Here is a 20,470-nt window from a genome sequence, read left to right as displayed (position 1 = left end):
CAACAACCATCTAATTTCTGCAAAAGAAAGAGATTTGATGAGGTCTTGAATTCAAGAACTCATCAAACTACAGAGAATGTCAGTGTTGGACAGCTTCACAGAGCTGTCAAATGATGACAATTCATCTGTCAAAAATGTTTGACAGATGAAACGTCATACGCTGACGTTCTGTCACCAGCTTTCCCTTAATTGGCCTGCTAAGACCGCTGGATGGGCTTAACAAGGTCAATCAAGGGAAAATAGTGTAGGTTGGCTAGAAGTTGTTGGAGGCGGGACTGAAACCAACAAGTGGGAGTCCCGCCTCCAAAAGCTCCCCATTGGCAAAATCCAGCCCTATGCCTATATTATTAAAGCCAAGGACCTCGTATGCTTTTTTAACAGCCTTCTCAATTTGTCCTGCCACCTTCAAAGGTTTGTGTACATACACCCCCAGGTCTCTCTGTTCCTGCACCCCCTTTAAAAGTGTACCATTTAGTTTATATTGTCTCCCCTCATTCTTCCTACCAAAATGTATCACTTCACATTTCTCTGTTAAATTACATCTGCCATGTGTCTGCCAATTTCCCCAGTCTGTATGTCCTCCTGAAGACTTACTACAGGAAACTCTCGTTTAAACGGCACCTAAATATCCGGAATTCTCTATTAACCAGCAAAATTCATACTCCGAAAACAACACCTCAATAACCGGAAATGTTGCCGAGTCCGAGTCTCCCGCGGTAGCCGAGTTAGTCAGTGGGGGTAGTTCTCCAAACTACCACTACTCGGCTTCTTGGCGCTGTCGGAAGTCCAAACACCTCAATAACAGGAGTCTGACTCTCCCGCGCTGCCGGTAGTCTCTTCCGATCCGCCATTTTGGAATAAGTGTATAGTCAACTACAGCACTGTATACAGTCGTTTACTGTATAAGTTTTGTTTTACTGTTAAGTAATTAAAGAGTTATGGATTACCCTCAACTGGCAGTACTGTACTTAATCAAGCATCTTCCACCATCCATTTAACACAACATTCTGTAGGTGAGTACCCAATTACTGTATACTGCACATTTCTTGATTTTTTAATTTTTGTTTGTTAAAAATAGCCTCGGTAGATAACCCTCTCCATCATCTGGAATTTTTAATCAACCGGCACCATCCCAGTCTTGTCGGTGCTGGATACCAAAGAGTTTCCTGTATCCTCCTCATTGTTTACTACTATTCAGAGTTTTGTGTCATCTGCAAACTGTGAAATTATGCCCTGTATACCCAAGTCCAGGTCATTAATATATGATCATTTGGAAAGCGGCAGTTGACTGAGTGATGCACTACTATTTTTGTGGGATGCTTCAATTTGCATATTTAAGTGATCAGAAGTCTTTTCAGGTGAAAAGTTACAATCACAAAACAAAACTTGTAAACCATTAATATTATATACAACAAACTCAAGGAAACTGATAGGTATAGTCCTCCATAATCTTTGTCTTCCACTCCATAACTTTAAGTGATTCCACCTTCGCTTCAGTCTGCACACAGGGCTGTAAGCTCTTTGCAGACTGCAGGCCAAGTGTGAGGCTGTTGACTCACTGAATGAAGTCCATGGAGCCTACCCTATGAGCATTCAAAAAGAAAATATGGGAAACTTAAAATCCCGCAAAGGAACATGGATTGCTTTCTTTTTCTCAGTATTTTTCCCCCTCAAGGTGTGGACTCTGTTCAGAGGTACAGTCGCTCTCCAGCACCAATCAAATGCCCACTGTTCATGTGCAAGCTTAGACAATGAGTTTCATAAGGTTATTTGATCACTGGGAGTGGAGACAAGAGATGCATCAAAGCCAAACTTGATCCTGTCCTTACCCTGTTGTCCATACATGCACACTTCCAACAGGGTCACTGGATAGCAATCAAGAGCAGGAATTCTGGCCAATATCTCTCTTCCTAACCCATGGGTGCCAAGGCCAACAGTAGCATCCAAATCAGTATGGCTTAGCTACTCCTTCAACAACCTCACTGAGCCGCTGTAGAAACAGGAGAGTGGCATTTTATTCTAAGATGCAATTTTTTTGTAGTTAGTACTATTTTAGGCTTTTCAGTGCGTATTTCTTGAAAAAAACAATTTAAGATTTTTCCTGGCATTTTCCAAATTAAACCTAATGATACGACACTGCCACTTTCCCAAAAGATAATTCTTATGATTCAGAAACAAAATTTCTCCTCTGCTGAATATTTAATATGAAATAGTCAGTTCATCACAAATACTGACTTTCTAACAGTCTAATAATACCAATATAAATCCAGTACAACTTTAATAACTATTTAAAATATGAAATTGACCACATACTTTTACAAAACACAACTTTCAATACTAGGTCCAAACTAAAACCTTCTATCTTTGGGCCCATTACTACTCAGTCCAGAAACCAACCCACTAATCATCTCCCTCCTGCGATTCCCTTGTCTTTGCTCCTATTTTTTCTCACTAATCTTTTCAACAAGTTCATGTTGTCTCCTGGACACACTCATTACAACTGATGCAACATGCTTATAGCCACGGGTAGCCATATCCCTGAAATATCCCAAGGGTTCTTCTGTCTTTGCAGCACATACTTTCTTACCGCTCCCCCAAAAGTAGCATAAACCAAACTTCAAAAAATATATTTTTTTTTAGTATCTTCCAGTTCTTGATGTGCACCCTGTATTCAGATATCTATAACACAAACAGACTTCTGATCAAGTTGTTATATTGTTAAATGCTTTTTTCGGTTTAATACCTTGACAGTTCGAGCCTTTTCTTTCGATGGCCAACGTTTCAGAAACCGTGGCCAACGTGCTTTTTTGGGCCAGTGGTTGGCAATTTCAATGGCTGGTACCATTTCCACCTCAACGCGCTGTTCTGTTGTTTCCACAGCAAGTCGTAGGATAGGGCCAACGCTTTCCAAAACATTGATTTTTCCTGTGGGCGGAAAATAACTTTTCTTAATGAACAGTTAGGTTGACGTTTGGAGGCATTGTAATGGCGTGAGAAAGAGAAATTAAGACAAAGGAAGTAATGGAGAGAGAGAATGAAAGGAGAGTGCAGACAAAAGAAAAAGGCAGAAGAAGAGAGAAATCCTTTGTACAACAGTCTACATACTAAAAACTCAAACATCTATTCAATTATCTTTGTCTTTGCTCATAGGTAGAAAGGCAGGGATGAGCACTTGGATATATCTAGAGAGTTCAAACAAATCTAAATAATAACCTGTAAGAAGACAGCCTTCAATAGTAACAGAATATCACTAAACCATCGGGAACGCAAGGATTTTTCAAAAAGGAACAGATTACATTTTAAATACACTCCTACGCATACTAGACACAAAGCACACTGAAGCCTCATAGCCTTTGTGTGCCAAAGTAGTTTTGTCTATGCAGAGAAAACATTTTGCCCCATTGTGCATCCTGTTGGCATTAAAAATAATGGACAGTTCATCCGAATCCAAAATAGTTCACATTTGGCCAAATTTGAATTTTTTGCAATGTGATCCAGGACAGCTTAATGCAGGTCAGTTAAGGTTTGCCACTCATCCCTACTTGTTCAGTTCCAATGGTGAAACAGAACATAAAAGTTTGATGTTGACAAGAAACTAATCAAGTGCAACATTTATGTGTTATGAAAGTTCTCACCACAGGTGACTAATAGATATCTGCAAGATGCCAAACAATCTGGCACCACATGCACACATACACACCCGGAATGAATTTCCATCTGTCAGTGTGTAATTGGCAGCATTTCCACTGGCAAGTTCCTTCTGGAGACTCTCTGGTGTGCTCTTGGCAATGTAACTAGGCTATTACTCAAACAAAAAGGCTTGGAAGGCGAGACAGTTGAAACTCCACTCTTATTTCCCTTGCTGCTTTGGAACTGTTCTTTCCAAAATTCATCATTATATTCACCTAGTTAAAGCAATTGCTCAAAGCAGCAAAATGCAGTGAAGCGAGTCCTTTTGGTCACCAGCGTTAAACCACCAACTGTTTCAACTAGCAGTTTTTAATCAGAAACAATGTATAAATTGGATTGAATAGGAGCCAAATCTGGACTAAATAGCCACCATTAAAATCCTGCCCATTGTTTAAAATGATATAATTGTAGCTGGCTGTAGGCAAGATATGCCTTTAGCAACTAGCCGGATTGAGATTGGTTAATACAGACTTCTACTGCATTAATTACTTTATCTCACAGCAGTGTTAGCATTATACAATCCACTGAATAACATCACCTGTTAACCTGTTTCATACTACTGTCCTGCTCTTCTACATTTCTTACGGGTTCCCCCTGCATATTAGTCATGGCACACGGAGGGTCATGAAACAATAACACAGGATAATACAAAGACCAATAGGAAGGCTTCCTATAAAACATATTACAGGTCAGAGGCCTACATTTGTAGAATGTTATGCCATTTTAAAATAGTATAGTGTATTTGCAGCACTCCATGCAGAGATGGATGGTAAGGCATGTGTATATTTTGAATAGCTCCAAGTGGAAATAATTGGTAGCTCATTGATGAACAATGCATTCTAACAGAACCGCTTCTTCATGACAGCATAAGGACACTTAACTATCTTCAATGTATGTCAATAAAATCATTCTGTATTTTTTTTGCTTGCACAAAAATTGTGGAGTGCATATTGGGGCTTAATGTGTTACTGAGTTTATTTGACTCATGAATATACAAGCATCACTTTATCCCTCACAGACTATCAGGTTTCCCTCATCTATGGAGTAAACTGTCTCCACTCTTTCTTACTATGAATTCTCCATCTATTTTCACACTTTGAAAATGGCTATTTGAATTCTGGTAGCAAATCACAATAACTGTTTAGCCCATTTAAAAAGAGACCTCTCCTCACCCTGTGTTAAAGTGCTTTAATTTATTGCCCAGATACCACACAGTGCCCTTCATACTCCACAACTTTTATCTGGAAGTGTTCCTTTACTTACAGCCTTGCATGCAATCACCTCATTAAAAGCCTCATGTGGTATATAATTGATTGCATGTACCAGTCATCACCCCATTATGGTCAGTACACTGGTACCTGGGTTTGACTGCATCTCATGGCGACCGGAGATCATTCTCATTTTTGTTTTCTTTGGGAAGGAAAAGACAATCCATAACACTAGAGAGAGATTGGCAACAGGTGGTGGAACCCCCAACCTTCTGTTCTGACCTAACATCTGCACAGATATTCTAGCAATCACTGGATACCAATCAGGAATGGGAAGCTGGCCAGCTCCTTCCTCCTCTGGTCTCAATCACTGACAAAACCATCTCTGACCACTTCCTTGTATCCCTCACCATGTCCTCTACCCTCTTCCAACCCCACTTCCTTCTGCGTCCAACTCTGAAAAAAAATCTTCCCCATAGTCACTTACAACTGCACTTTAGACTCCCAACTCGCCCTCTTTTCACTACAATACTTCTGCAGCCACTGATTTGCTCAACTACTCCTTCACCTTCAGCTTTGATGCTCTTGTCCCCAATAAAACCTTTACTATCTCCATCTTGGTTGTTTGCCCTGGCATGGACATTGTCTTTACTTCCTCGAGTCCAAGAGGTACAAACTTATACATATCTGACTTATAACTGGCTTAGCCATCCGTCACCAGATCTGACTGGATGACATCAAATTATACTGGGCCTCTTCTCCCAAAATCACCCGGCAGTCCAGAATTACCCCGGAGAGCAAAGGTAACCCTCGGCTTCTTTTACAAACTATCCCCTTAAATCTCATTTCCCTGCCACTTCCACCCTCACCTCTAAAAAGTGCAAAGAACTCATGGACTTCTTTGTCATCAAGACTGAGACCATCCATTCAGTTGTCTTTGCTACATCCCCTCTTCTATTTTCCCACCAAGCCAAACCTCCCACCAGGCTCCCCCCTACCCTAGCCCTGAAACCCTGTCTCTCTCTAGCTTCTCTACTATCTCCTACATGCCCTCTCCAAGCTCATCTCATCTGAGAGCCACCTCCTACTCCCAAGACTCCATTCCCACTAAACTACTGACAACCCAACCTCCCTTCCTGGCCCCCATCCTAGCCATTGTAAAAGTTTCCCTCTACTCCGGTATTGTCCCCCTCCCTATCAAAATCACCAGCATCACCTCCCTCCACCAACAGTTTGGACTCCAGAGCATGTGTAGTTTTGCTTTGACAGGTTCCTCGCCCAGAAATCAGCCTGATTGACAAGCTTAGTTTCCAGTCGGGTGGGGAGCACTTACTTTCTCCTGAAGCTGTCCTCACCTCCCTTCAGCTGCCGGGTTAACTCAGAGACTGCCAGCCTCATTAAAATATTTAATTGGCCAATCCGCCTCCTGGGATCGGGTTGGCTGCCTGCCCCTTGTCCTGCCTCTGTTAAACCCGGAAGTGGTCGTGTCAGAGGCAGGCTGGGGTTAGGTTTGAGATTTTTAAAGTTTTAACATCTAACCCGACCCCAATCCACCCGTTTTGGGGGGTTAAGATTCAGCCCTATGTGTAGGTTGTTGTTTGTGAAAAGGTGTATTTGTGTGTTATTCAGTGGAAATGAGTACCAACAAATGAATGGGTGAGGTGAATGCAAGTATTTTGCTGTGCTCCTGTGGATCCTAGTGCTTCTCAAACATGTGGGTTCTGCACACTGTTGCCCCTGAAGTGAACATAATGGCCTAGAAATTCAGTTGGTTGCGCCAGCCGTTAGCGCCTTAGGAGGAGTAGATGTCGGGCGCTAGGCAGCTAGCGCCCGGGCGCAGCGCGATCTGCGCCTCGCCCCAACTTCACTAGAGATTTAGCGGCGGCGCAAAGTCTTTGCGCGCGCTCAGCTGCGCGCGCAGATCATGACGTCATTTCCTCGTGCAACGCCCTTTGTGCGCCCCCAACCGGAACTTCAGTGGCGACGCCCCATTGTGCGCCTGGCGCCCCTAGCGACTGTTAGAGTGGAACGGTGCTCAGCCGACGCGGGGCGCGGGGGGCGCAAATTAAAGGGCACTCCTCCTGCACTATAAAAGGCTGCCATTTTGCAGCACTCCTTCTTGAGAAACGGATCTTTGGAGAGAGACCAAGGTAGAGAGCTTTCTGCTTTGGCCCAACACTCGGACAGGTACTTCTGGCTTCAGGCCACAGCTTTCCACTAGTCTTTGCCTTCATTGACATCTCATTGTTTGCCAGCATATTATGGGGGCTGCAATGGGTGTCAACGCTGGCTTTCTCAATTACATCCAAAGGGCTCACAGACGCCGTGAGAGAGTGGCAGCCCTGGCTAGGCGGAGAGGGGGCAACAGGCGTCGGGAAAGGAGGCCTTACCCACCCAGGGTATACCGCCAGCAGTTCTCCTATCTCAACATGTCTGACGAGCAGTGTGTTCGGAGGCTGCGATTCCGAAGGGAGGTGGTCACAGAGATCTGCCAGCTGCTTGGCGGTGATCTGCAGCCACAGCTGAGGAGCAGGACGTCTCTGTCGGTGGAAGTGAAGGTGACGGTGGCTCTCAACTTCTATGCCACCGGCTCCTTCCAATCTGCTACTGGGGACATTGCCAACATCTCCCAGTTCGCCGTGCATTGCTGCATCCGCCAGGTGACCAATGCCCTTTTCAAAAGGAGACGTCAGTTCATCTCCTTCTCCATGGCCCTTGCCAAGCAGCAACAGCGTGCAATGGGCTTTGCAGCATTCGCGGGCTTCCCCATGGTGCAGGGCGCCATTGACTGCACGCATGTGGCTTTGCGGGCACCTCTGGAGAATGCCGAGGATTACCGCAACCGGAAGGGCTACCATTCGCTGAACGCCCAGCTGGTGTGTGACCACAGGCAGCTCATCCTAGCTGTCAATGCCCGCTTTCCAGGCAGCAGCCACGATGCCTTCATCCTGCGACAGACTTCTGTGGCAGACATGTTCCAGGCACAGCCTCACCCACGAGGATGGCTTATCGGGGACAAAGGCTATCCTTTGTGTACCTGGCTGATGACCCCGCTCCGTGCGCCCAGCACCCCTGCTGAAGAGGGATACAACGAGAGCCATCAAGCGACCAGGAACATCATCGAACAAACAATCGGCGTCCTGAAGCAACGGTTCCGCTGTCTGGATCGTTCCGGTGGAGCCCTACAGTATTCGCCGGAGCGAGTCTCCCATTTCGTGGTCGTTTGCTGCATGCTGCACAACCTGGCTAGCCGCAGGACTCAGGCACTGCCACCAGAGATTGGAGGACCACCTCAGGAGGAGGAGGAGGAGGAGGAGGACCAGCACAGGAGGGAGGCACAAAGTGCAAGGGCCGCCCGTCGCCGGCTTATTGAACGTCGGTTCTAGGCCCCCTCTCAGGGAATGGCTTGTGCCAATGTCAGCAGATGAATGTAGCCGCTCCACAAGCCCTCAGCCGAGCAGGGCAACCAGGACTTAACAAAAAAACCATGCACAGTGCAATTTAACAACAATAATTTATTGCAAACCTCTGCCCTTCCCACATTACATCCTCATGTGGAGAAGCCCCCTCCAAAAATACAAAACTACCAGTCTCGGCCTTACAAAAAGAAAGAAAGACACCAGTCTCGGCCTTACAAAAAGAAAGACACCAGTCTCGGCCTTACACAAACACAACTGCACCAGTCTCGGCCTTACAACAAGCACCAGGCATTTGTGCATATCTCTACTTTTTGCCCTGCGAGGGCGATGCCTTTCGCATCCTTGCCTGGCCCCTGCCCGCCCTGCAGCTCCTCCTCAATGGGAGCCCAGTGGCTGCAGCAAGGCTGGGGGAAGGCTGCTGAGGGGCAGATGGCGAGACGGCAGATGCCCTTGGGGGTCGGCCTGCACCAGCTCTGGCCTTGGAGTGGCCGGCTGCTGACTGCTCCAACTCTGGCTGGGCGGCAGCAGTCTGTCCAGCGGCTCATGGCAGCTGCAATGGTGGAGTGGCAGTGTCGGCTGCAGGAATGGTGGCAACCTGGCAGATCGCAGGTGCTCGCTGGTTGCCTGAGACATTGGCACTCGCACGGGCCAGCACTGCAGCATGCGCAGCAAACAGCTGAAGAACAGACTGCTGGGCTGCTGCTGCGCGGCGAGTGCCCTGGCGATGCCTGACTGATCCAGCGAGGGTGGCAGCAGTTAGTGCCCGCGTGGCCCTGGTCTGTGTCTGCATGACACCAGCCAGTGAATGGACGGCACGACTGAGCACTTGGCTAGAAGCCGACTGTGCTGCCGCGAAGTCCTGCAGACTCCTGGCCTGTGCTGCACTGAATTGTTCCAGACTCCTGGCCTGTGCTGCACTGAATTGTTGCAGACTCCTGGCCTGTGCTGCTCCAAATTGCTGCACACTCCTTGACACTCTATGGAGTCAGGCATCCTTGCCACTGCAGCCATGAGCTCAGTGTGCCTGTGCTCAGCCTGAACGGCCATTTCCTCTAGGAGGCGCACCTCCTCTGCGCTCACCGTCGCAGGACTGGAGGCCGCACTCACCCTCTGGGGAGAAGTCCGCCGAGCTTCCCCACCCCTCCCGCGTTGCTGCAGGCCGCTGGGCCCCGGAGCTTCACTCTCCTCCGACCCTTCCCCCCGGCTCCCCTCCAGGGAAGACGTGTCCCCTACATCGCCATGGGCTGGCGCGGCTGAGGGTGACACTGATGGGCCGGCTTCCTCTTCCTCCTCCTCGTATTCCGAAGCGCTGACAGTGGCAGCTTGAGGGCCCGCCTCCTCACCTGGCGATTCACCATCTGAAAGCAGGAAGGCACAAGAGTAGCTTTAGAGTGAGGACAGGGCGGCAGCGACGGAGGCATGAGTGGTGCCATTCACTGCATTGGTCGGACAGTGGCAAAGGATGCTGATCTGAGGTGCCAGTGGAACGACCGAAGTCAAAAAGGTGATGCCCTTACCATTGGTGCCCAGAACAGGGTCGGCATCTCCACTGGCGACGGGTCCAATCAGCCGGCCTGCCATAATGCGCTCCACACGCTGGTCGAGGTCGGAGAGCTCTTTGACGTCAGGACGGCCTCCCCCGGTGTCAATTCGTTTGTGCCGGTTGTGCGCCACCTTGGCCTGCCAGAGAAAGGACGGCCTCTAAGTGCAGTGTGAAGCCCTGATCTTGTCTGCACTGCCTCCCATGGTCGAATAGCTTGAACAGTCTGAAGCCCTGATCTTGTCTGCAATGCCTCCCATGGTCGAATAGCTTGAACAGTCTGAAGCCCTGATCTTGTCTGCAATGCCTCCCATGGTCGAATAGCTTGTACAGTGTGAAGCCCTGATCTTGTCTGCAATGCCTCCCATGGTCGAATAGCTTGTACAGTGTGTAAAGTGCTGAATGTGCAAGTGATTTTCATGCCAGTCCCATAGCTGCTGGATGAGGCCTGGCCATTAGGGCTTTGAGGTCCCTTTGCCCATAAAGTGAGGTGCACATGCAGGGATGAGGAGGACACTGGAAAGGGTACTCACCCTGACAACCCGAGTGAGGTCGTTGAACTTCTTCCGGCATTGCACAGGAGTCCTGGCAACCACGCTGTTGGAAGACACCCTGTTTGAGACCTCCCTCCAGGCTTTCCGGTAGGTGCTGGGCAGCGGCCTCTTGCCACCTTCTGGGAACAGAACATGGCGCCTGCGCTCCACTCCGCCAACCAGCACCCTCAGGTCACCATCGCTGAAGCGCTGCGCTCTCCCCCTGGCCTTCTCCATAGCCCTGGGCGTTGCACAGATGAAGCAGAAGTGGTCAGGCCTAGTTTGAGGGCTGCAGTGTGCAGGGCGTGGCAGGCAAACAAATCCACCCTCCCCCTTTAAGAGCTGACCGGCGCCAGAGTGTCTGCCGTCAATCAACAACTCTCCGCACCTGCGCTGCGCCCGGCCTGGGGGGTATCGCTCAGCACCGCCGGCTTAGCGCCTAAAGATAGTCGTGCATTGCCTGTTTTAGCGCAGCAGCAACCTCTTGGGGCAATGCGACTGAATATCGCCGAATGGGGCGCGACTTTGCGCCGGGCGCAAACTTTAGCGGCCGCCCGACTTTACCGCCCCAAAAGTGGCTATACTGAATTTCTAGGCCAATGTCCTTAAAAAGGAAACAGTATGGAATAGCACTATGTAAGCTACATGTCATCACGATCTTTAATGTTACATTTTGCAAACATGTGTAATTATGAATAATTGATTTTTGACAGCAATTCGCTTTCCTTTTTGCAGGCAAAGCTATTACACAACAAATGAGCAATTACAGAGGTAGGCAGGGGACAACAAAGAACAACACAGTATTTCCGACACAGACAGTTAAGGAATCACGGGGGAGAGGAGAGGACGGGTCACCAATGATGTGCTGCAGTGCCTTTTGTTTACAGCCTAATACAGAGCCAAACGCTTCCCTGAGCACCTCAATGATAGAACCATGACTTTTCATTGGTATCTCCAGCCTCCAGAGTTAATGTAACATTGTTTGTGTGAACAGCAGCAGATCCCCATTGAAAAAGCAATAGCAGCAGTGTCATCCTTTGGTATGACCTCCTTGCTTTGGGGGTTCAAGTTCAAACAGAATTGAGGCCGACTTTGCCTTACTTGGTAATAGAATATAGGCAATAATAGAGAAAGGAATCAGAGGTCTCATTGCTGTCCAAGGTTCTCAGTTCCCTGTGAGCTGTGAACAGTGGAAGGACGTGCCCTTGCAAAGTGTTTCTTGCTAATTTATTGTTTAGGCAACAGCAGGAGCAGCTTGTGGTTGACACTCATATCAGTCAACAGGTCCAGGACCAAGAAATAGTGAGATGGTAACAAAAGGGCTCAAATTTAAGAAAATTGCAAAAAGAATTAAAGGGGAAGTTAGAAAAAATGTCTTTGCACGAAAGGTGATCAGAATCTGATCTTTTTTTGCCTTAAAGCTGTGGTTGAAGCAGAGTCCATCAATTCTTTTAAAAGAAAATTATAAAGTTTTTGTTACTGCTGAAGATCTTTTCTTTACTCTGAGGCTTGCTCAGATGTAATGCTAAAACAAAAGCTCTTCTTGTTGGTGCTTCTCTGTTTTCCAATGTTGTTAGCTTTGGTGTATCAATGACTCTCCACACAAAGTCGTCCCAGTAGGTCTGTAAAGAACTATTGACCCGAGATCCTAATTAATTTTAAGACTTTTGACAATGGATCTACTTGGACAAATTTATACATCACACCAAAACCTGGTTTCTGTGCCTGGTCACCTCTCTCGGATGAGCATCTCGAGTTCAGAGAAGAACAATGATTGTGTCTGACCTCTCACTGATCTACCACCATTTTACTGAAGTCTGCCACACAAGCTATTATTACTTTCTTCTTCCAAAGTTCTCCTCTCCCTCCTGGCTTGTGCTAGTATGTGGTTTCACAGGTGCCAAACACCTCAGCCAAGTGACCATTCTTCAGTTGTGAGCAGAGGCAATGGGGGTCATTTTAACTGTTGGGGATAGTGTAAAACAGGCAATAGCGGATTGGTCTCCCAATTTTCCGTCCCATTGACCAAAATTATCCGCAATGAGTGTCTGCAAATTTTTCTACCATAGCAGACACTTAGCCCAATCTTATCCTCATCTGATGTCCAAAAGCATGAACTTCCCAGCAAGGTTGACTGGTTAGTGATCAGAAGTAGGAGCCTTGGCTGATTTTTCTCCTCCCTAGCCCTGAAGCCTATTGGCTCACATAGTACTGCCCAGCTGAGAGCAGCTAACTAACCAGCAGATCATATCCTGACAGTGTGGCTCAGTGCCATGCCAGTTACTCACCAAACAATGAGAATGCTTTCAAATCACTATAAAATACATTGATTCATCTGTGGGTTAACTACTATTATCACAAAATTTTTGTTCATTTACAAATCAGTTATTTTTAAATAGCTTTCTGAACAGTTATGTAGTGCATTAAATTAGCTCTGCACACCACAAATCCATTGTGTGTAAAATTTAGTGAAAGTTTCTAAAAGTTAGCAAATACTCAGATGCCAGTCCAAAGTGATCCGTGGAAGTGATCAGACACAAATACACCCACCATAATGTTCTAAGTTATTTGCTGCAACATTGTTAAAAACACACTGTAATTTCATCATAAACAGTTGTATAGGATAAGCAAAATAATCAATCTGTGTTAACCCTACCACCCTGTCCCACCCATCACAACCAACAAGCAACTCCTTTACTATAGCTGAATAGATTCAACCATTTATTGACTAACATTCATCTTAAAAATACTTATCATACATAGTGTCAATGTTTAAAATTAAACTGGTCATTTTGATCCTCTACTTACCGTGAAAATTAGAGGCCTGGATTGGTTTCTCAAGCAGCGCTTTAAAGATAGCACCTACTTTAGAAGGAACAATGTCACCTTCAATAGTGACATCTGACTGGTGCCATTCTTGAGTACTCTTAAGGAACTGATCCACCTCCAACCACTGATGAAGCTTCTCGGGCTCTCGAACAGGTGAGATGAGCTTGGAGCCACTCATGGTATAATAGCGCCACTGGCGCACCTTCCGTTCTGTGTAGGCTGCCAGACCTCGCACCGGAACCATAATGAAAATTTGTGTTGGTGACTGAACCTGGGAAAAAGCAGGACACCACTTGGAAACTAGCATTCCCTTTCAAGCATTTCATTTGGTACTGAGGTTTGACTACACAATGAAGGAATTGGTTTTTGTAATTAGGTATGATTACCTGTATAATAAATTTGCAAATATTGCAAAGTATATGTGAAACAATATTCCAGTTAAAATGATTATCTGCATGACTGTTTTGATAAGAATATGTCCAATCTGTTTATGAATAAGCAAAACAAAATCATCAGACAGCACAGCTGACAGAAGCAGCTCCAGGCAAAATACTTGGGTTTGCCCCACGTATCACTGATGTGAGGATACCAATGTCATTAATGATCAATAGCTAGCTTGTTTGAGAGCAAGATTATAATTGATTCAGTGTATGGCAGTGTGTGAATTGGGAGAAAAAGTTAAATCAATGTGTGAATAGAGTATAGCAAGATGATTTTTTTTTAAACAAAAGCCGAATAAATAAAAAGGTTAATACTCTGGAGGCCATTTAAAATGAACTCTCTAAAAAATAAAATGATTCTCTCTCCACATATAAATCTATTTCCTTTTTACATTTTCCCCCACTTCAAGAGACATTGACTCTTTACTGGGATACAGTCTCTGGGGCATGGCAGGTATCTCGTCCAAGTAGCCTTTTTGACTCGGGAGTGAGAGTCACTGAGTATCACAAGTATTTGTGATTACAATCTGGTTCAGATGATTTGTTTTTGAGAACAGGTCTATATTGGTGCAGCATCCTTCAACTATCTATGTATATAAAACAACTATGAGTTTGACTGAAGTCAACAGAGAACAAAGCTCTCCGCAGTCAGTGCTTGCTTTTATTCTGATATAAAGTTCACCTCTAGTGAATAGGAACTGATTTTAATGAGAACTTGATATTGGGAAATGTACAATGAATGATATGCATTACTCTTGCATCAAACGGTTTTATTTCCTTCTTTATTGCTTTCTAATGTATTTGTAAGTACACGGATCCATAGAGAGCTCTGCATGAGATCATTTTAGCAGAATAAATGCACAGTGATGTGTGCCAAGTAGGTTCCACTGCAGCACATCCATTCCACAGTACTGAAAATGCAAAAGTTTGGTTTTGTTGATAACCTGTTTACAGGTTATTCTCATCCTATTTTTGTTCTTACTGTTGTTGCTAAGTATTGGCTATAATTTAGAATTGGGTTCTGTTGTATTCAAGTGAATTATTCTCAAAGTCATATTAATGTTCTAATCCATGCATTAATAACATTATTGTCAATGGCTATAAATGAAAGGCTGCATGAGTCATAGAATCATAGAGTTATACAGCACAGAAAGAGGCCCTTCGGCCCATTGTGTCTGCGCTGGCCATCAAGCCCTGTCTATTCTAATCCCATTTTCCAGCACTTGGTCCGTAGCCTTGTATGCTATGGCGTTTCAAGTGCTCATCTAAATGCTTCTTGAATGTTGAGGGTTCCTGCCTCTACCACCCTTTCAGGCAGTGAGTTCCAGATTCCAACCACCCTCTGGGTGAAAACGTTTTTCCCTCAAATCCCCTCTAAACCTCCTCCCCCTTACCTTGAAACTATGCCCCCTGGTTATTGACCCCTCTACTAAAGTGAAAAGTTCCTTTCTATCTACCCTATCTATGCCCCTCATAATTTTGTACACCTCAATCAGGTCCCCCCTCAGCCTTCTCTGCTCTAAGGAAAACAACCCCAGCCTGCCCAGTCTCTCTTCATAGCTGAAGCGCTCCAGCACAGGTAACATCCTGGTGAATCTCCTCTGCACCATCTCCAATGCAATCACATCCTTCCTATAGTGTGACAACCAGAACTGCACACAGTATTCCAACTGTGGCCTAACTAGCGTTTTGTACAACTCCATCATAACCTCCCTGCTCTTATATTCTATGCCTCGGTTAATGAAGGCAAGTATCCCATATGCCTTTTTAACCACCTTATCTACCTGTCCTGCTGCCTTTAGGGATCCATGCACATGCACACCAAGGTCTCTCTGATCCTCTGTCCTTCCTAGGGTCCTACCATTCATTGTGTATTCCCTTGCCTTGTTAGTCCTCCCAAAACCTCACACTTTTCAGGGTTAAATTCCATTTGCCACTGTTCTGCCCATCTGACCAACCCGTCTACATCGTCCTGTAGCCTGAAGCTTCCCTCCTCGCTTTATACCACTCCACCAATTTTCGTGTCATCTGCGAACTTACTGATCATACCTCCTACATTCATATCTAAATCATTAATGTATACTACAAACAGCAAAGGACCCAGCACCGATCCCTGCGGTACACCACTGGACACAGGCTTCCAGTCACAAAAACAACCTTCGACCATCACCCTCTGCCTCCTGCCACTAAGCCAATTTTGGGTCCATTGTGCCAAATTCCCCTGGATCCCATGGGCTCTTACCTTCTTGACCAGTCTCCCATGTGGGACTTTGTCAAAAGCCTTACTGAAATCCATGTAGACTACATCAACTGCACTACCCTCATCCACACACCTAGTCACCCCTCGAAAAATTCAATCAAATTGGTTAGACATGATCTCCCCCGAACAAAGCCATGCTGACTATCCTTGATTAATCCTTGCCTCTCCAAGTGGAGAATTCTGTCCCTCAGAATTTTTTCCAATAATTTCCCTACCACTGATGTTAGGCTCACTGGCCTGTAATTCCCTGGTTTATCCTTACTACCCTTCTTGAATAATGGTACTACGTTGGCTGTCCTCCAGTCCTCTGGCACCTCCCCTGTGGCCAGAGAGGTTCCGAAAATTTGTGTCAAAGCCCCTGCAATCTCCTCCCTTGCCTCACACAGCTGCCTGGGATACATCTCGATTTATCCACTTTTAAGCCCGCTAAAACCGTTAGTACCTCCTCCCTCTCAATACTAATTTATTCAAGTATATCACAATCCTCCTGCCTGATTTCTATGCCTACATCGTCCTTCTCCATAGTGAACACAGATGCCAAATATTCATTTAAAACCTCACCTACATCTTCCCGCTCTACACACAGATTGCCACTTTGGTCCCTAATGGGCCCTACTCTTTCCCTGGTTATCCTCTTGCCCTTAATATACATATAAAACGCCTCGGAATTTTCCTTTATTTTGCCCGCCAGTGTTTTTTCATGCCCCCTCTTCGCTCTCCTAATTTCTTTTTTAAGTACCCGCCTGCACTTTCTATACTCCTCTAGGGCTTCCACTGTTTTTAGTCCTTTATATCTGCCGAAAGCATCCCTTTTTTTCCTAATCCATTCTTGTATATCCCTTGACATCCCAGACATCCTGGGCTTGTTGGTCCCACCCTTGACCTTTACGGGAACATGTTGGCGTTGTACTCTCTCTATTCCCTTTCTGAAAGACTCCCACTGCTCTGATGTGGATTTTCCTACAAGTAGCTGATCCCAGTCCACTTTGGCAAGATCCTGCCTTATCATATTTCCAGTCCATCTTTGTCCTTTTCCATGACTACCTTATATCTCACCAAATTATGGTCACTGTCACCAAAATGCTCTCCTACTAACACTTCTACCACTTGCCCAGCTACATTCCCTAGAATTAGGTCCAGTACCGCCCCCTCTCTTGTAGGATTTTCTACATGCTGGCTCAAAAAGCTCTCCTGGATGCACTTTAAGAATTCTGCACCCGCTAAGCCTTTCACACTCTGACTATCCCAGTTAATATTGGGGAAGTTGAAATCCCCTACTATTATCACCCTATTATTTCTACACTTCTGAGATTTGCCTACATATCTGTTCCTCTATCTCCTCCTGACTGTTTGGGGGCCTATAATACACTCCCAGCAAAGTGCTTGCCCCCTTTTTGTTTTTAAGTTCTACCCATTAGATGAACCTGCTAAGATATCATCCCACCTTACAGCAGTAATTGACTCCTTGATTAATATTGCGACACCCCCTCCTCTTTTACTCCCCCCTCTGTCTCGCCTGAAGGTTCTATACCCTGGAATATTGAGCTGCCAGTCCTGCCCCTCCTTCAACTATGTCTCTGTGATAGCAACAATATCATACTCCCATGTGTTCATCAACACCCTCAATTCATCTGCCTTACTCGCAAGACTCCTTGCATTAAAATAAATGCCATCCAACCTTGCCATACTCCCTTGTGCCGTTACATATTTGCTCTGCCTTCCAGGCTGACTTGTTTTTTCCTCTATATTTGGCTGTGCATCACCCTCTACTATAGCTCCACTCTGTATCCCATCCCCCTGCCAAGTTAGTTTAAACCCCCCCCCAACAGTACTAGCAAACCTCACCGCAAGGATGTTGCTCCCTTTCCGGTTCAGGTGCAACCCGTCCGACTTGTACAAGTCCCACCTTCCCCAGAAGCAGACCCAGTGATCCAGGAAACTAAAGCCCTCCCTCCTGCACCAACTCTTTAGCCACGCATTCATCTGCTCTATCCTCCTGTTCCTATACTCAAGATGAAGATTTGATTTCTGGTTGTTTAGTTTGATGTCGAGTAATGAGAAATGCACAGTATCTTCAAACTCTGCGGACCAAACATCAATACGCATGCAAACTATTAATCAGTGGAAGATGTGAATGTCTGGTTTCTTTTTTCACCATGATCTTTAGAATACTTCTGTGTCAGCAAATCACCTAAAATATATAAAGAAGGGTTTTGGGGAGCAATACCAGATCATTTGTACTCGGGCAGAAGAAAGGATGGGCGAGACATTTTATTTCATGCAAATAGCAAGTTTATTATACAAAATGGTGGGGTAGAAGTTTTTAAACACAGTTGGATGGATAGTTAGGGTGGACTTGGAAAAGATCATTGTAATATGGAGCTGGATAAGCAAGGGAGAGAAGGTGTATATCTAGATACAGGAGGGTATGAACATATTATGATGCACCAGGAAATGGAGTAGAGGAAGTTGGGAGCCTGGAAAAATGCTGGGATGCGAGGATGGGGCTGTGGGAGCTAATCACTATGATGTGTACCAGGATAGAAGCATGTTGGGCTCGTTTCTGTGTCAGAATAGCTGCCCATTTAGCCACTACAGCCAGCTGGTCCTAGCAAAACAAATGAAACATATTCTTTACAAAGAAAAACTATAAACTATTAAGTTAAAACCAGAACCCGAGCGAGTAGGAAAAATCGTAATGTATTTTGAGAAAATCTGACTGATGAGAAAATGGGAGACTTTTCAGATATGCAAAATAAAATTGTAATATCAAAGACTTACTTTAATATAGGAACCATCACATGCAGACAAGTCTTAAGATATTTGTAAAGTATTTAAACCCACATAAGTTTACTCAACCCATTCTTCAAATCTTTTTATAATCTACTCTTAATTCAAAGATGCCAAATTCAAATTTTATAGCAGTAATTATCGAATTGTTATTTATGATTTTTAATTCAAATAACTGGATAATTCAAATTTTTAGCACAAAAACCTATTTTAAATTATCAGGAGTCACCTGTATGAAAACCTTTAATTTACAATAATGGAAAACAATTACACAAGAGGAAAAAAAGATTTCAATGACCACATTATTGTTTCCAAGTCACACTGGAAACCAAAGAAAACCGAGATAGTTCAGGCCTTTTGAGATAAACCATGGCTGGAGGTATTAGTTTCTGGGAAAACAGTCCCACTGATAGGACAGGACAGGTAAGACAAGACAGGACAGGTAAGAACACTCAATTGGTCACAGCGTTCCTATCAGCGCGGTGGGCAGGTCAAAACTTCACAATGGATGAACATATTTGACTCATTTTAGAAAACATTATGCAGGAATGGAAAATAATGAAATCCGCAAATTATTTTGCTTTTATCTTTAAATATGACAGTATTAAAATGTTCATCACAATTGCTTTCAGTATTGTTCCACTGGCTCAGTGAGTTCAAATATACGGAGCAGAAAGGGCTGCCAGCAACCACTTCAGACCTGCAGCAAAGTAGAGTTGCCATTTTGGACAACAGCCAGAAGGCTCAGAAGCCCCCTGTGGCAATAAACTCAACTCAGTAGCTGGTTGACATGGAGCTCTCCACTACAACTACTAAGGCTCCCATTTGGTGATCATTCCACTCCTCCTTTGTGCAGGCATTCCTCCATCATGCTCTAAATCATTCTGCAAATATCTCGTCAGTAGCAAAAATATTTCACTGATAACCCTCGTACTGTTTAAGACCACTGTGCCTTTCCTTTGGTGGCTGTTGCTTTGCGCCCCCTTTTAATTTTATCCCCCTGCTTCTCTTATAATGGCAGGAGGTTCTGATGAGACTGGATGATGGTTTGCCGCTTTGATGGAAGCTCAAACAGCTGCCATGTAGATGCTGGGCTCAAACCTTTGCTCTGCCTTGGATAGGCAGATGTCCTCTTTGGGGGATTGAGGTAGTAACTCCTCGCCTTTGATTGTGGACCATTTCCCCTTTAAGAAAGTATAAAGTGTGACTGTGTGCCATCATATGGAATGCAATCTAGGTTTCAGAAGGCACTCATTAATGGGGGTAAGAATAAGTGCAGGAATGAAATACAGATCACATGATTCTTCCACTGCTCTACATGTTGACTGGGAGTATAGGAACACTTGCAAGAGAAAAGGTTGCTACAGTGTTTTTGGTACCTGCTCAATGCAGTGAAAGCAAAATGGCTAATTGGGAAAGTTGGTTATTACAGTACATAGCTGCAAGGTACCTTTGCTAGCCTGGAGATGGCATTGCACTTCTTCCAGTATTGAGTAGCTGTGCAGGAGTTTCTGGAGGTGGCATTCATTCACCTCCTTCCAAGGAGCTTTGATCATGCCCTTTGTGCTTCTCCTTGGCTTGGGCCAAAAAGCTGGACCCTCCTTTGCCAGATTGCTGAAAATGGAACCTCACGATTCTTTAAATTTGGGGCCCTGGTGGCTGTAGAAGCACCAGCTTCAGAAACTGCAGCGAGCCAAATTGGTACGGACAAAGAAAATGGCTGCCTTGGTCCTTTCAGCTGCTCCAGCCAGTTTGACACAT

General features: G+C 45.2%; 1 protein-coding gene across 5 annotated transcripts in view; it reads right to left on the bottom strand.

Annotated features, from left to right (window-relative positions):
- mab21l3 (mab-21-like 3) overlaps nt 1-20,470 on the bottom strand; it is a 97,761-nt gene that overhangs the window by 24,612 nt on the left and 52,679 nt on the right. For 4 of the 5 annotated variants that reach the window (XM_086006748.1, XM_086006747.1, XM_086006745.1 and 1 more), the window contains 2 exons: nt 13,199-13,490; nt 2,744-2,925 (listed from right to left, as the gene is read on the bottom strand). In XM_086006748.1, coding sequence (XP_085862874.1) covers nt 2,744-2,925; nt 13,199-13,490 — 474 coding nt within the window. Of the gene's footprint in view, nt 1-2,743; nt 2,926-13,198; nt 13,491-18,455; nt 18,528-20,470 lie in introns of all 5 variants that reach the window. The other variant, XM_086006749.1, reaches the window with a different exon arrangement.

This window comes from Somniosus microcephalus, chromosome 14, assembly GCF_052327205.1.
Source record: "Somniosus microcephalus isolate GS21.2 chromosome 14, FLI_Smic_1.0, whole genome shotgun sequence".
NCBI classification, from domain to species: Eukaryota; Metazoa; Chordata; class Chondrichthyes; order Squaliformes; family Somniosidae; genus Somniosus; species Somniosus microcephalus.
This window is presented reverse-complemented; position numbering and strand designations above follow the sequence as displayed.